We start from the raw sequence: 15,262 nt of genomic DNA, 5'->3' as shown, positions 1-15,262 counted from the left end.
ACCACACTGTGACCTGCAAGGGAAAACCCATAATACTGTAATGCGTGTGTGTGTGTTGGCAGAGTGGGCAACAGGGGAGAAGACTGTTATCTGGTTGGTTTCTGGCAAGGTTTTCTTGGTTTATTTTTTGTTTTTTGCTTAAAAGGGTTTCTTTTAACCATTCCTCTCCTTCCCTTCAGCCTTGCAGCACTAGGATGACAGGTTTTCAAATGCAAAGAAGATCAGGGAGGGAGGATTTACTGCAGGGAGAAGGCCTGTCTGTTCTTTAAACAAACAAGCACAGAAACAGCTGGGGTCTGTTTGTTTTGCTAAGCTGGAAGAAAAATGCTCATCTTCCCTGGGGCCCGGTGGGTGGTTCTGAAAGGCCTGACCTTGCTGTGAAAAAAGGAGTGAGGGTGTTCATATGTTTTCTTACTTTAGAGTGCTTTCTTATAAATTTGAAGCCGACCTGAACTGGGAAGTTGGAGCTATTCATTACACAACACAGGTGCCATGTTTGTTTCTTTGTCGAGAACCACAAGCAAAGAAGACCAGGAGCTACCACTCAGTTTCAGCAGGAACACATGGGCAGTTTTGGAATTTTAAGAACAGGTGTGAGCACTTGTGAAATGGGAAGTGAGCAGAACTCACCTGTTCACACCGTAATGATCGCAATGGACATGGCCAGCCACAAGACTATGAGAAGGCAAACTGGTGTGGTTACTCCCTGCCATCCACCTAGATCCAGAAAAAGCTCTTTTGCATCTTGTCTGCCTTTTTTTTTTCCTCCCTTTTTGGGTGTGCTTCTAGTAGAAAGCATGGAGGTGCAGCCTACTCTTTCTTTCAAAATGTGGAGAATAAATGTCAGTATGATCTGATCTGTGAGGAACTATGCTGGCCTGCCCACCATGAACAGTTCACACTGAGTTGTGAATTGATCCTGAACAACCCCACACCCAAACTTCTCTGGCAGGCTTCCAGGGGAGCACTGATGGTGGGGCAGCCAGGACCGTGGGTGGGTGAGTGGATTTGTGGATAGGTGCATAAGCAGGGAGGGGAAGAGAGTACAAACCGTGTGAAGATCAAGATAAGTTAGTGTTCCTCTCTGTTCTGCCTTGATCAGCTCACACTTAGAATATAGCACCCAGTTCTAGGCACCACATTTTAGGAAGGGCATTGATGAACTGGAGTATGTCAGAGGAGAATAAAAAGAAGATAAGGGGACTGGAAAGAAAAGTCATCGAGGACCAATTTCAGGCTTTGCATATGGAGAATACAGTAGAAGACTATGGGAAGACCGATAACTGACTGAGTATCTGGAGATTGTCATGTAGAAGATGGGGCAGAATTGTTACGGTTGTGCCAGTCAGGATAAGAAACAATGCCATTAAATTACAAAGAAGTAGATTTTGGTGTATTGATTAAGGCATCAGGCTAGAAACCGGAAGACCGTGAGTTCTAGTTCCGCCTAAGCCCAAAGCCAGCTGGGTGACCTTGGGCCAGTCCCTCTCTCTCAGCCCTAGGAAGGAGGAGGCCATGGCAAACCACTTCTGAAAAACCTTACCGAGAAAACTGCAGGGACTTGTCCAGACATCTCTGAGAATCAGACATGATTGTATGGATTAAAAAAAGAAAAAGATTTTGGTTGGACATCAGGAAAAAAAAAAAAGATCTCTAAGGAACACTGAAAGCTTATATTCTGTGAGAATTACCTGCCTCAGAAGCCATCAAAATGCCTTCAAGAAAAACGGAAATTTCATTTTTAACAAAAGAAGATTTATTCTTTAAAAGCCCGGCTTCCAAATCACTTTGTATCAAAGCCTTCAGTTCCAATCATTGTTGAGGTTCAAATCCATGAAAAGAGTATTGTCTGTCTTTGAATCAAATTAGGTATCTTTCAGCTGGTATGTTACAGGTTCCGCTTGAGGACTGTGTAAGGTTTTGGTCAAGTCTCACTTTAGAGGAAAACCTGGTTTAGTTTCAGCTTTGAGAATAATAACAAAAATGCCTTTCAGTGATCAACTACACATGTGCCCAGAATCTATTAGTACCAACATTTGTACAATTTGTACAGATGGCCATCAAGTTCTCTGTAAATGGCCCGCTACTCTTCCCTCTCCCTCAATCAGTCAAATACAAATAAATCCTTTGTGTGTTGCAGAAGATATACAGAGCTAAGTAGAGATGGGTAAATCTCTCTCTTTCAGCTCTGCTCACTTTGTCCTTTTTCCAGCCATAGGAGTCTTTCCACATCAATTTGCACATTCCTCAGAAAATAGTCTGCATGAAAATCCATGTGGTTTCATGTGCATTTCTTATCGATATTCATTGTTGTAGCTACTTTTCCTGATGAGTATATTTTTCCCCTTTAAAATATTATGCCTCTGTGCATAGTATTCCCTCATCTATGAATTTTTGTGTGGATATTTGCTGAAGCTGAACAATTTTCTGTGTGTACCTGTGCGAGAGTGTGGTTATGTGCATGCATATCCCCCCACATATACATATACAGAGAGAGAGGGAGAGAAATGGAGAGGTGTGGTTGTGCAAAACACCATTTCCCTAGGTATAGTACATATATGCCCTTTTCCATACAGACTTGAATCCAGAGTAAGCATGGTACAAGGCTAATTATGAAGTCGGTAGTGAGTGATGACATTGCAGCATCTGTCTTACTTACAATATAAGTGTTACAAGTGTGCTGTCATCTTTCAGAAAATAACATGTTGGTATAAACTCCAGAAATAAGAGCAGATGACAGAGTGGGAAGGGAACCAGTGACAATACCTGACAATATGTGTTGCCTCAAAAGAATAGAGTGGTGGTAAAAGATTCAGAAAAAGGTAGCACAGCTCATGTTTTTCTCCTCGTCAGCCAGCAGGCGTCACATTTGCTTAGCTTTGGCCCTGAATGTTACATGTCTTTTGTGTTTTAGATGGACTTTGTACTTTACTTGGGATCGATCAGTTAAAGTAAGAAAGGTGGGAGAACAAAAAAAGAGAATTAAAGAAAGATGACCCATGTCTGGTTATTACTTTTGCAGAAGAGCTTCCATTGTGTGTAATTTATTTTGAAAATTAATTATGAAAATTAATTGATGGTGCACAAAAATTGTAGCTGAAAAGGAAATCTACTTTTCACAATCCTAATCATTCTCCTAAATTGAGCCTGGTTGTTTAAAGATGCAGAAATCATCCTTTATGCAGGTAAACTGGAAGGATGTGTTTCCTTTTTTTTCTCCAGCACCTAAGCAACAAAGCCAGACCCAACATCTCCATGTATTATAAGCTCTTCATAAGATATATATTGCACGATAATGGGCAACCAGTTAATACACAGCATCTTTCAGACTAGCTGCATCTGGTAATAGCTTACCGGTTAAAGACAGTGTGCTTAGGATCTATAAATTGAGTGCCTGCTTCTATAAAGAAGGAAACTAATATTAGAGGAAAGACAGCCATGAATTTTTCCACATCTCCAAAATTGCAGTTAAAAGATCATAGCAGCCTTCTATTGAGTAATTATTTCTTTAAAAGCAAGCCACCTTAGACATATATTGGCCACCATGAAGGTTTTGTGAGGAAAGTCAGACAGACAAGGACCAGAACTTGTAAAAGAAAGGCTCTCAATTCTTTGAGAATGCTTTTGCTTTCCAAGATATTAACCCTCTATGCCCCCAAACCAGCTTTTTGGACCTCAGCTGTTTAGTTCTGGCTCATCAACAAAACTCTGACAAGCTATTTTAATCTTATCCTATCGGTGTCCCATTTTTAAAAAGTGATGAGGTTGTACATTTGCTATTCTTCCTTCACTTCCTGATCTACTTACATATCTTCTGAGTGTTTGGGGCTATGACCTACAAATACCTTCTTCATCCTGCTGCTCTCCAGTTGCACTGGACCTGAACTCCCAGAATTCTGCTAACAGGATCACCAATTTATTCATGACATCTCAAATTGTCCAAGATAAACTCAATTATCAGATACAGCAGCTGCCACTAGCTGGCCATCCAGTCTGGGTGGTCTTCATTTTGCCATACCCTTATTGAAAAACATCTGAAGAACCATGCTCTCTGGGCTCTGTGGCTCCTTATTATGTTGGGCATGTATGACATGACCTGAACAGTTATTCATGAGAATGAAATGGGCCAGCCCTTTCATTAGTTAGCATGAAGTTGTCATATCTTCATGCTAAAGAGATAGCCAATTGTCAGTTATTTAATTTACTGTATTTGTATTGACAGTACAGACTAGTATTGTACTTTATCTGGTGTCAAGTGCCAGAGTAACTTGGTTGGCCTTGGGTGCTCTACCTTGAATGTGAAGAAGAGAAGCAATTTATTGTGCTCAGCACAAGACAACGAAATCCATGAACTGCATGTTCTAGAGGAAGGTCTGGTTGACTTCTCTCCTGTTTCCATTTCCTGAACATCATGCTTCTACTGCAGGGTGTCAGTACATCCTGACAACTAGCTTTAGGGTCTGGATGGCTCTGAACATGCAGGTTACTGAGAACCAGTGTAGCCAATAGTCCCCAACTTCTCACTGCTTCTCTTGAATTGCAGCTGCACGCTGGAACACACCCAGAACAGACTGTGCATCCTTAAAGATGCTACCCATTTTCTTCCAAGCTCAGGTTTTCAGGGTGAAGAGCAGAAAAAAACAGGTGAAGACTTTATTCTCTGCAGAACCTAATCGTATCTTTCTTACCAAGTGTGTCTCTGTATGCAAATGCCGTATCTTCCCTGAGCCATTTAACAAACAAAAATGTAAACAGTGGAGTCTTATTTCTCCGCCTGCAGATTCTTCACCAAATTGGTAATTACGGGAACAAACGAGGCTTTGAGACTTGAAGCTTCTTATCCATCAGGAGAAGGTAATGGTTTCCCGCCATCTGCTAGAATATCATCCTCAGTTCATTTCCTCTATTGCACCCTGTCATGGTAATTGCTGCATGTCTCTCTGTATTTATGGCAAATGCATAGAGTGTTAAACAAACACACATAACATCTATTAAACTTTTTTTTAAAGTTCCCATCTATACCAAAGAGGTTTACAATTTACAAGTAGGGAAAGTAGCTGTGTGAGCTCTTGGTGAGAGTGTTTGCACTATAATGGTTGAGAGACAAGCTACAAGCGTCTAAAATTTTACTCATGGATTAAATATGGAGGCTTAGGAAGCTCTTGTTCTCAATTTTTCCTTCATTATATATTTGCAAAAGTGTATAGGAGTATAGGAAATGAGACAAATTCAAATAGAAAAGAATATATAAAATAGGAGATACAGATAAAGAACCAAATAGAAGCAATTGAATACAGGTGGGCAGTCAACAAACTAAAATAACATATAAGTAAAATATTCTGATACATCATTGAAAGTGACTCTTCCTGTCCTCCAGCCTCAGGTCTCTGTCTACACTGGGGTACAACAGCAGTGATCTACCTAGCAAGTTTTTTGGGGGGAAGTAGCATGCAGGCATGAAGTATTTTCAATCACTCCAAAGTACATGTTATGGATATCACTATCTAAAGTAGAAAGAAAAAAGCCAAAGGTTTGTAAGATGGGGAGATGTGAATCAACATTACAGGTAGAGCTGTCACTAACATTTAATGGGCTCAGGCTTGGCTATTATTGTTCCAGGCCTTATGCATGTGGGGAGCCCCATCCAAAAAACTGTTCGGTATTGGTGGAATATGCTTTTCATTCAAGGCAATAAAAGTTATTTAATATATCTTGTTTATTTCCCCACTGATGGACCAAAATCAATGGAGTGAAACATTCCATTGATATACTGTACGATACAGCAAGAAGAAAAGGCAGAGGGAAGTTCAAAAACATATTTTGCCCCTAGACCTTGCAGAGGTGGAAATGATCTGTTGGAAACACTAACCATAAAGTAGAGTATCAGAAGCCCCCAAGACTGCACAGTCAGCTCATGCAGCAGGAGGTTCTCTTTCTTCAAGTGTCCTCTGCAAGTGTCCTCTAATCTTGGAGGAGGTTGCTACAGGTCAACCATAAGGAAGGAAGGAAGGAAGGAAGGAAGGAAGGAAGGAAGGAAGGAAGGAAGGAAGGAAGGAAGGAAGGCAGGGAGGGAGGGAGGGAGGGAGGGAGGAAGGAAGGAAGGAAGGAAGGAAGGAAGGAAGGAAGGAATGGCCCTTGCCAAGTCTCTTCCTCAGTCTGCTTTGAAAGGTAATCCCTGTGGAATTGGAGCTCCGTTTCATTTAACCATCCACTTTGGAGGACAGATGGTCTGATTTCCAGTCTGACAAATTTCCATTCCTATTGTTTATTTAAAAACCTGTAGGAGAAATTGCCAAATTGGACTCAGGGGGTAGATAAAGCTTACACTTCCTTTCTAAATTTTATAAATGTTCAAAGAGGACTCATTTTTCAAGAACATTTTTAAAAATCCCACACAATTATACAACAAGGCTACGTTCTGTGAAAAGGTATGTTTATCCACTTTTACTTGAAATTGCCATGTGATTTGGGATTTTTTGTTTGTATTTGTTTTTTAAGCAGGGAAAGCAAACATCAACTGAACTTTCTATTCCAAATAAATCCCTCTAGCTCCATCTAGAATATCTGTGGTGGACAAGTTTCCCATTTTAGAAATCCATTTGGGTCAGCATCCTTAGAGCTCTCACCTGAAAACTTGTTAGTGAAAAGAGAAAGAGGGAAAAGGGACCAGTAGCAGTGCTATGTAGATGCTTGCTCTGTAGCTCAGAAATATTTGAGCTATCCTATTTAATCTGGCAGTGAGAAATTGGTGTAATATTTACATGATCATGTTACTGGTTCAAAAGTGAGCAGAATGTGCATTATGAAAAACAGAATGTTGGGCTTGAGATCTTTACTCATATCATTGAATCTAACACTTTCCTGTTTCCTGGTTCTTTTAGAAATGTAGATTTCTCTCTCCCCACAACCCCCTTTTATTTGCATTACTCTGTTGAACACAACCAACTTTGTTCCCTATTGATTCTCCTGATGACAGTTCAGGTAAGGGCTTCGTTACTTGAGCAATGTGATGCTTTTTCCCCTTTGCCCTGTGGAGACTGCACATTCATCATCAATATGAGATGCCAGAGAGAGATAAGATATCTTCTGAGCCAAATAGCAATTGAAGTTCTCCTGCCTGTGCTGACAAATGGCCAGGCGTGTCTCCATTCAAGGCCAAGCGTGGCTGCAATGTTTTCACATCAGAGGCAGAGTTTCCTGATAGAAGAAAAGTTCTGATGTCCATATATCGAAATATTTCATGATGTTCTGAAATGTTGCTATTCATCCAAAGGCGGCTTAGGTATCCACCCATATATCTCACGCCAACTTGTGTATTTTCATCACACGTTGCATGGAACCATTTATCTCCCCTGAAATTCTAAAGGGATGTTCAGCTATTTTCAGTGGGGGTCTGAATATTTTTGCTACCCTTGAGATACAAAATGGCCAGAGGATTTTTTCTTTTTCTTTTTTTAGATTTTAATCCCACCTTTCCTTTCATATACAAGTCAAGGCAGCAAACATACCAGTACTCCTTCCTCCTTCTATTTTCCCCACAACAACAACCCTGTGAGGTGAGTTGGGCTGTGAGAGAGTGGCTGGCCCAAAGTCACCCAGCTGGTTTTTCATGCCTAAATCAGGATTAGAATTCATAGTCTCCTGGTTTCTAGACCAGCACCCTAACCACTACACTAAACTGGCTCTCTTATTTTAAAGAATAACAGTAAAAACCTCAAAATTGCTTCAAGTTTGGCTATTTCAACTAAATGCTTGCTATGGAATACCCCTCAAATGATATTATTCTTAGGTTTAAAAAAATTTTTAAAAATACCTGCCCACATTTTTCCACAAGGATCCTTCTAGGAATGACATTATGCAACAATATTGACAGATCATATAGTCTAAATAGTTAAGGTGTTGAACTGTGGCCAAGGAGACCAGGTTCAAGTTCATCCTGAGCTGTGGAAGCTCACTGGCTGACCTTGAGTATCAGTATCTGTTAGGTTTATTGCTGTGGGGAAAAATTGGGAAGGAGCATTCTATAGAATGCCTTGAGCTCTTGAAGGAAAGGAGAATGTAAAGTTAATAAATACACATAATATCATTCCCAAGAACATTCTGTCTCAGGGATACAACTTCTCATATGGCAACCAAAAATCACTGAGCACAATACAACTAGTTGGCCAAGATGATAAGTGAGCTTTGAAGGAGGAGTTTAAGCTGATGATCCTTGATTTCTTTTGTGAAAGTGAACTGAAAACATCTCAAGGTCTTCCTCCAAGCTGGGGAATATTTTGGCTTTACTCTGAGCAAATCCAAATCCAAATTCATTTAAAAGCGCTCTTTCTGAAATCTAGGCAACTACTTCTGTAAATAAACTTCACAATATTTCCTTTAATTTAGTCAGCCAAGGAGATGATGACAGGTAACAACTAAGAAAGGAAAATTGGGAGACAGAGTAACTTCAGGACTGTTGTTTCCTCCTCCCACTAAGGTGGGTAGTGCCATCATGTAGTTTAGTCATTAGGTGGTACTGGACTTACTTACGCAAGAGACAGAATTTTTTGTGTCTATTCTGATTTTTTTTTAACAGATAAAATAAAAGTTACTCTAGTTTCCTAAAAGCTGTACCCTTTAAGCCTTCCATCAAATGGCATATGAAATCAAGTTTAAACAGGACAGAGACCTGTCAGTTCAAAGCAGGGAAATGGGAAACACACCATGTCATTAATCTCTACCTTTTCTGAACTATATTTAGCAGACCCTTTTATAATGTCTGGTGTTTAACTTCCAATAACGGGTGCTGAATCTGCTTCTGTTTTCTTCCTTCTACATTCCTTTTTTCCTTTCCTGACATGCGTTTTAGGTTGTAAGCTGTAGAGAACATGATCTCTTTTTTCATTGATTGATTGATAACATGCTTATCTTTCTTTTCAGTCAATAGGCCTACCAGAACAATCAATCAATCAATCAATCAATCAATCAATCAATCAATATAGAGTGGCTGTGTAAAAGTTTGAAAATGCATTCCCAAGCCCCTTCAAATTCACAAATTCTCTTCACCAAACGTCCATCCAATATTCCTCTGTAGTCTAGCACTGATTCTAGACTGTATCGATTGCGTGAGCAAAATTGTATCATCCAGCAGCAGTTTTTGTACTGTAAAATCTGGCAAAGACTCATGGCTCATGAACTTCCAAATAGCTTAGTTGCAGCCTCTAGAGCCCCCTCCCCAAAATTTGCCACTGAATTCTGGCATCACTAGATATGGTTCCCCACTGACCCTTTCTTATATTCCTGCACCCTTCTTTCTTCTACTTTATCCATCTTTCCCATTCTTCTTCTGCCACCACGACAGCTGCTTTGACTATCAGCCCATCTTCCTTGTTGTCAGTCCTGTAGGGTAGACCAAGAAACCAATGCCATATAAGTCTAAAACTACTTTTACTAGAACAGCTATAGTTACAGAATCTTGCAAGTCTGCATGGGTTTCTCTCCTCCCTCACTTCATCTTTGTGTGAATTAGGGAGGGACCTGTCTGAGGCATTTTCTCAAGTTTGTTTCTTGGACTGGGCTTAAGCTGCATTTGTCTGATCATTGCTTTGGTAATGGATCTTCCCACTGTCTTGCAAAGCCATTCTCTATGCCCTCTACATCTGGCTCCTTCTCATTTACCCATTGTTACTGCATTGTCCACTCACTTATCTTCCAACTCATGCATACCCCATGTTTTCTTATCATCCAGTCACAGGATTACACTATGGAGTCATTTCTTTAGCACCACCCCTAAATTTGAGAAAACAGGCTCTTGGTTGATGAATTCCTGGTGTACTTTGCCTACTGCCTGATGTTACCTGGTGCTACTATGGATTTGCTACCATTTGTTTGATTGGTTTCCATATGATAAGGTGTTGATTATCAATTTAGAAGGTTTTTAAAAAGAACTGGACAAATTCAGCAAAGATCAGACTACCCATGGCTACTAGTTTTGATGGCTGTTTGCTGCCTTCTGAATTGTAGGCTGTATACGTATAAATATCATCTGCTAGGAAGCAACAATGGGAAAGGATGATTACTTTCTGCTGATGCATTATGAGATTCCTAAATGTATCTGGCTGACCGTGTGACGCAGAAGATGGACTAGGTAGGCAGTTGGCCTCATCCCACCTCAGGACTTTTCTAGTATTTTTACATGGTGAAATTGGCAAGAGAATATTGTTTTGTGACTATTTAATTTGTTTTTATTGAATATTGAAATGTAGAATCAGCTTCAGAAATTCAGGCAAAGGCAAAGCAAGAACAGTTAGAGAGAGCATCAGCAGTAATTCAACATATAACTTGAAAAAAAAAGTGTGCTTGTTTGTTGTTGTTTGCTTCCTCTCTTGACTTATGTTTGTACATCCAATTTATTTCCTGCAGGCAAAGCATATGCTCCAGAATTCTACTATGACACCTACAATCCGTTGTGGCAGAACAGAGCCCGTGTGTATGCCTACAGCCTGGAATGGACCCAGATGAATCCTGATGCTGTGGACCGCATCCTCACCTACCACCTGGGGATCCGGCAGGTGAGCAGTTCAGGTGCTTTTCCAGAGGACCATTTTCTCACTAACCAATATTGCTCTGCTGCTGTCACTTGTTTTCCATGGAGCTTTCGGTCTGTGTGGCAGTTAGACAGAGGTATTTTTGCTATGGAGTAGCAAGAGATGGCTCACACATCTGTAAAATCAATTTGCACTTGCTAGGATACAGAGCAGAGGTGAGGGACAAAAGACGTTTCCCTTGTTCAGCCAACATGGAGACTCAACAATCAAGGTACACATGTAATGTAGCTGCCAGCTGCCCACAAAGCCTGCCATTTTCTTTCAGCTGAAGTTTGTAAGAAAAAACTTCTCTTTGGGGCCCAGTGCATTTTGAATTTGGAGAGGTGGGTGGGGGTCCCGAGAGATATTAAGACTTAAGTGGGTTGTGCTGAAGATTGCCCAAAGGAAGACTTTGTATTAGAAATTGTTTGGCATCAACAGACAGGTTTCATTACTATTCCTGCATTTGACACCTTCCTATTGTTTTGTTGAGAATGGAGGATATTATGATACATCCCTTTGTATGGTTGCTAAACCCATAATTAGTTTCTAATCAAGGAAGGTAGAGATTAGAGGTATTTTGAAATGCCAGTGTCCAGCATAATATTTGTTTACAAGGAAGTCTTTGGATTCCATGTAAAGCCAGAGGCATCCTTAGCTCAGTGCTTTTGAAATGTGCCCTTCTGTCCAGGAAAGTCAAAAGTTAACTGGGAGCAAAAGCTGATAGTATCCTATGAGAATAGAAGGATTACTGGAGAGCAATAGGTATTTTACAATGGCCATGTCCATCATGGCAGCCCAAACTTTTGCCTGTTCCTGCTCCCGGTTAAACAGGGACATACATTTAAATTAATTCGTAAATTAGTGCCCAAAAGACTTTAGCTCCGCAACAGATAATATGTGTTGGCTTTCTTCTTTTGAAAGTTATTCCAGCTTCCAGAGTCCATTGGGAAGTTTGCACAAAAGCAAATGAAATCATCATGGGTTTTGCGAAAAGCCATCATCCACCCTTTGGGTGACAAATTGCTTGAATGAAAAAGCTAAATCTTGCACAAGGTTGCTTTGGGTTGACAATGGTACTGCAATCTTTAAAATCTTAGTATGCACCTGACTAATTAGACGCCAGATAAGTGTGGGGAAGCAGGCTACCCAGAAAGAGTAAGGTTATAAAAGGACTTGACTAACTTGCTCAGTTTTCTGCTTTAGATTGGCCTAGTACAGTGCTCCCCAGTTTGTTAAGACCACAAAATCAGGAATCCTTACCAACATAGTCAAAGGAAATGTGATAACTACAGTTCAAACACATGTGGATATAATCATGTGGAAAGATGCAGTAAGCCAGCTCAGGACAAAACACCAAACAAAGGAGCCAAGTTTCTTTATAGCCTTGCCTTTAGTAGGAAGTAGCCCTTTTCCCTACACATGTCCTGCTTTTAGCTAGTCTTTACTACATCTCTTCTATCTTCTGATGTGACAGGTGTTTAAGATATGAAGTATATGACTGGCTTTCTTTATTGCAATATATATATATAATGTGGTTTCTTAGCCCTCAGTTCAGCATGGTTTGCAAACACAGTCCTTCTAGTTTCTGAATGATAGTTTAGGGACTACCATATTATGGGAATCCAGCCTATTCATAAACAGTACTGAAGCAACTCATGGCTTAATGTGATATGCAAGTTGAATCAAGGCCTCTCAAGGTTTTGATGGCTCTAGGGTGCCCCCCATAATCTATGCTGTAAAGGCCAGTTGTTGGGGAGTAAGGGTGGAAGAGTCCATGCTTGTGAGCTTTTCAGATGCATCTGATTGTCTACTGTGTGACACAGAAGGCTGGGCTAAATGGTCCTTTGCCTCATCCATAAGGCTTTGTGTTGCTTTAGTCAGCCTGGAGCTAATAAACAAAAGGCAAACTGAATGTACTGAATGCAGCTTTGGGATAAGAAGAAGAGATTGATAGGCAGAAACTCAAGAGTTGTTCTAATTTTATTAACTGGGTTCCAGAGTTTACATTTACCCATGCTAGTATGGTGAAGCAAAGAAAAGGCTGCCTTTTGAATCTACTGTATCTGCCAGAGCAAGTCTGAATGGTAAATGAATCATTCTGTATCTAAGGAACTACATGAATACTTTGATTTCCTTTTTTTATTAATCATAAAGACTTCACAAGTGGTACCTGTGAGTTGCTTTTTCTATTATGGTGGGACATGCTAAATGTTAACTGAAGCTTGTGTTTGAAAAATAGGCCCTTGGGCAAAGCTTACAAGGCATTATCAAACAGCACTCATGAAGATAAGCAGCTTTTGAATGAGCTGACATATCCGTGATGGGAAGTTGGCTTACCTTGGCTCTTAAGGCAAGCTCAGATCTCAAACAGCACAGCAGGATTTGGGTTCCTTGGTATCTGGTATGAAATTGCAGGTATGTCGCAACAGTTCAACGTGTGCCTCTTGCTGCTAATGATATATATCTCTTAATGGGGCTGGTTCAAAAGGAGAAGCAAATTTGTTTGGTCTTTTAATCAATCCACATTGCAAGAAACTGACTAGCTGTGCGTTCTTGTCAGAAACAGCACTTTCTAGAACAGACAGCTGCAGGGCAGAATAGCCACTGTGAATCTATGAGAACTGAAGCTGATGATGTGCTCTTACCATCAAATAATATTGATGGTTCATTTATCCAGAAATAATTGCCTCTGGTTAAAATTATTCAGTGCCATAACAACTGGGATTATTATGATTTTCAGTGAGCTATCTGGGTTTGGGCTGGTTAATTAATTCATTAAATTGAAATGCAATGATTGCATGTTTGATGAGAATACCTCTCTGAAGGAATATAAACTTTTATTTAAGCTGCAATTGCCTCATCCCTGGGAGAGATGAGATCCCTAGCAATTGTTACATTTCCACTTCCAATGATGGAGAAAATGGTCTGCCCTTATAAGGTGACAATCCAAACTGGAAGCTTGCCAGACTTCCATGATGTTGTGTTCCAGATGTGAAACTCTGCTGTTGGAGAGGAAGGAAAAGCAACGTGGCAAGAATTTAACAGCTAATGTTGTAGGTTCTGTACCTAAATATTAGTGGGGGAGAAATTGGAAGAAGTAAATACCTCCTGGTACCCTGGGAGAGAAGAATCGTGGTTCTTTTTTTTCTTTCTTATTGGGCTATCATGAGCCCAGCAAAGCTTTGATTCTTGAGAATGTTCAGCCTCACAGTTTCCATCAGCCACAACCAGGATTGCTTTGCTAATAATTCCAAGCTGTTGTTTGTTCTTGGCAGGGAAGTCTAGCATTAAAAATTTTAGAAGTTGGGAATCAAGAATGTTCTCTTCCAGAGTTCTGTTTCAGAGAACTAGTTAATCCATGTGTTGGGCAGAATGGAATTAGGAGATTTGTATCCCAGAGTTGTTTATTATCACATCTTCACTAATTTCCATCTGTAGTCACATCTTCATCAAATATAGTCAGCAGTTAATTAAAATTCAGTTGATTAGGCCATTAAAACATGCAGTCTTCATTTTAAGGCCTGAAATGTGTCAGCAAGTCAAACTGAGTGTGGGCCAAACAGAATTTGTCTGTGTCATCTGATCATGATTCAGTGTGATTAGATGACTTGCTTGGCATATCACAAAGCCCAGATTTAATCCATCATACGTTTTCAGCTCAAAGTAGCAGGTAGCAAGTGTTTTCTTTGTTTAAGAGCTTGTAGAATCCCTGTTAATCCCTGTTACTGCCTTAATAATTAGCCTTTTTTTTTTTTTAACACCTCCCATAGGACCTGCTGGGAGAGAAGCTGAATATTTCACTACCACCTAATCCAGAGGGGAATAAATGTTAACCAGAGCAAAGTTGAGCAAGCAGTTGTCCTTTCCCAGAAAGGGGTGCCCCTTACTTTCTAAAATACATAAGGTGATGAAGAATTCTCTTCTGTCTTCTTTTAACTTTTGAAAAGCCTGCTTACAGCAGCATCAGGCTCTTTGAAGAATAGAGACTTTCCCGGAGCTTTCTGGGCTGACTTTTGTGACATTGCAGTCAGGTGGCAATTCCAAAAAGTGACAGGACAGCAAATCAGACTCTTCTTCAATACTGCCAGGTGACAGTCCCCACAAGCCAGTCCCCGCAGTGGCAGCCTTGGGGGTTTCACAGCAAACTGAAGAGAGAGAGAGAGCTCTCTGCCACTTCACAGCACAACCTTCCTTGCTTTCGAACATGACTTTATTGCTGCAATATCTTCTGGAGTCAGGGTGTTAATTAGATGCTTTTTCCTGTTAACACCTGCTGAGCATTTGCTAAAAGTTAGTTTGCCCTGTGATGTGTTCAAGAAGTCTCTAATTGCAGCCACATTTGCAAAAGCAGGGTTTTTTCCCCTTCCACCTTCCCCATTGATGAAAACCAGAAAAATAAGGGTATGAGTGTTAAATGATAACAGCTTGATCTGTTTATAGGAAAGGTTTCCTCTTGCTTGTTGGCTGCAAGGGTCTCTAAAGTCTTGCAAATAATATTAATATTAAACTGACTCCCCCAGTTTGCAGTGATCATATGTTAATGATTATATGCTCCTTGTACAAATAGTTATGTTTCTTTTATATGCTCTTTCTCCAGGGAAAAGGGATTGAGGACTGTAATGCCAGATACATTTCACTGGGATTGAGTTCCATGAACAAGAGAAGTGAATAAACTTGCACAGCTTTAGGGGTTT

General features: G+C 40.3%; 1 protein-coding gene across 1 annotated transcript in view; it reads left to right on the top strand.

Annotated features, from left to right (window-relative positions):
• MDGA2 (MAM domain containing glycosylphosphatidylinositol anchor 2) overlaps positions 1–15,262 on the top strand; it is a 491,572-nt gene that overhangs the window by 382,219 nt on the left and 94,091 nt on the right. Inside the window, exon 10 of the mRNA XM_088149614.1 lies at positions 10,402–10,550. Coding sequence (XP_088005740.1) covers positions 10,402–10,550 — 149 coding nt within the window. The remainder of the gene's footprint in view (positions 1–10,401; positions 10,551–15,262) is intronic.

The sequence above is a fragment of the Python bivittatus genome, unplaced genomic scaffold (assembly GCF_059951505.1).
Source record: "Python bivittatus isolate LINGU-HERP-01145 unplaced genomic scaffold, Pbiv_v1 ctg000580_np1212, whole genome shotgun sequence".
Lineage (NCBI taxonomy): Eukaryota > Metazoa > Chordata > Lepidosauria > Squamata > Pythonidae > Python > Python bivittatus.
Note: the sequence above shows the minus strand (reverse complement) of the source record. Positions and strands in the feature narration are given on the sequence as shown.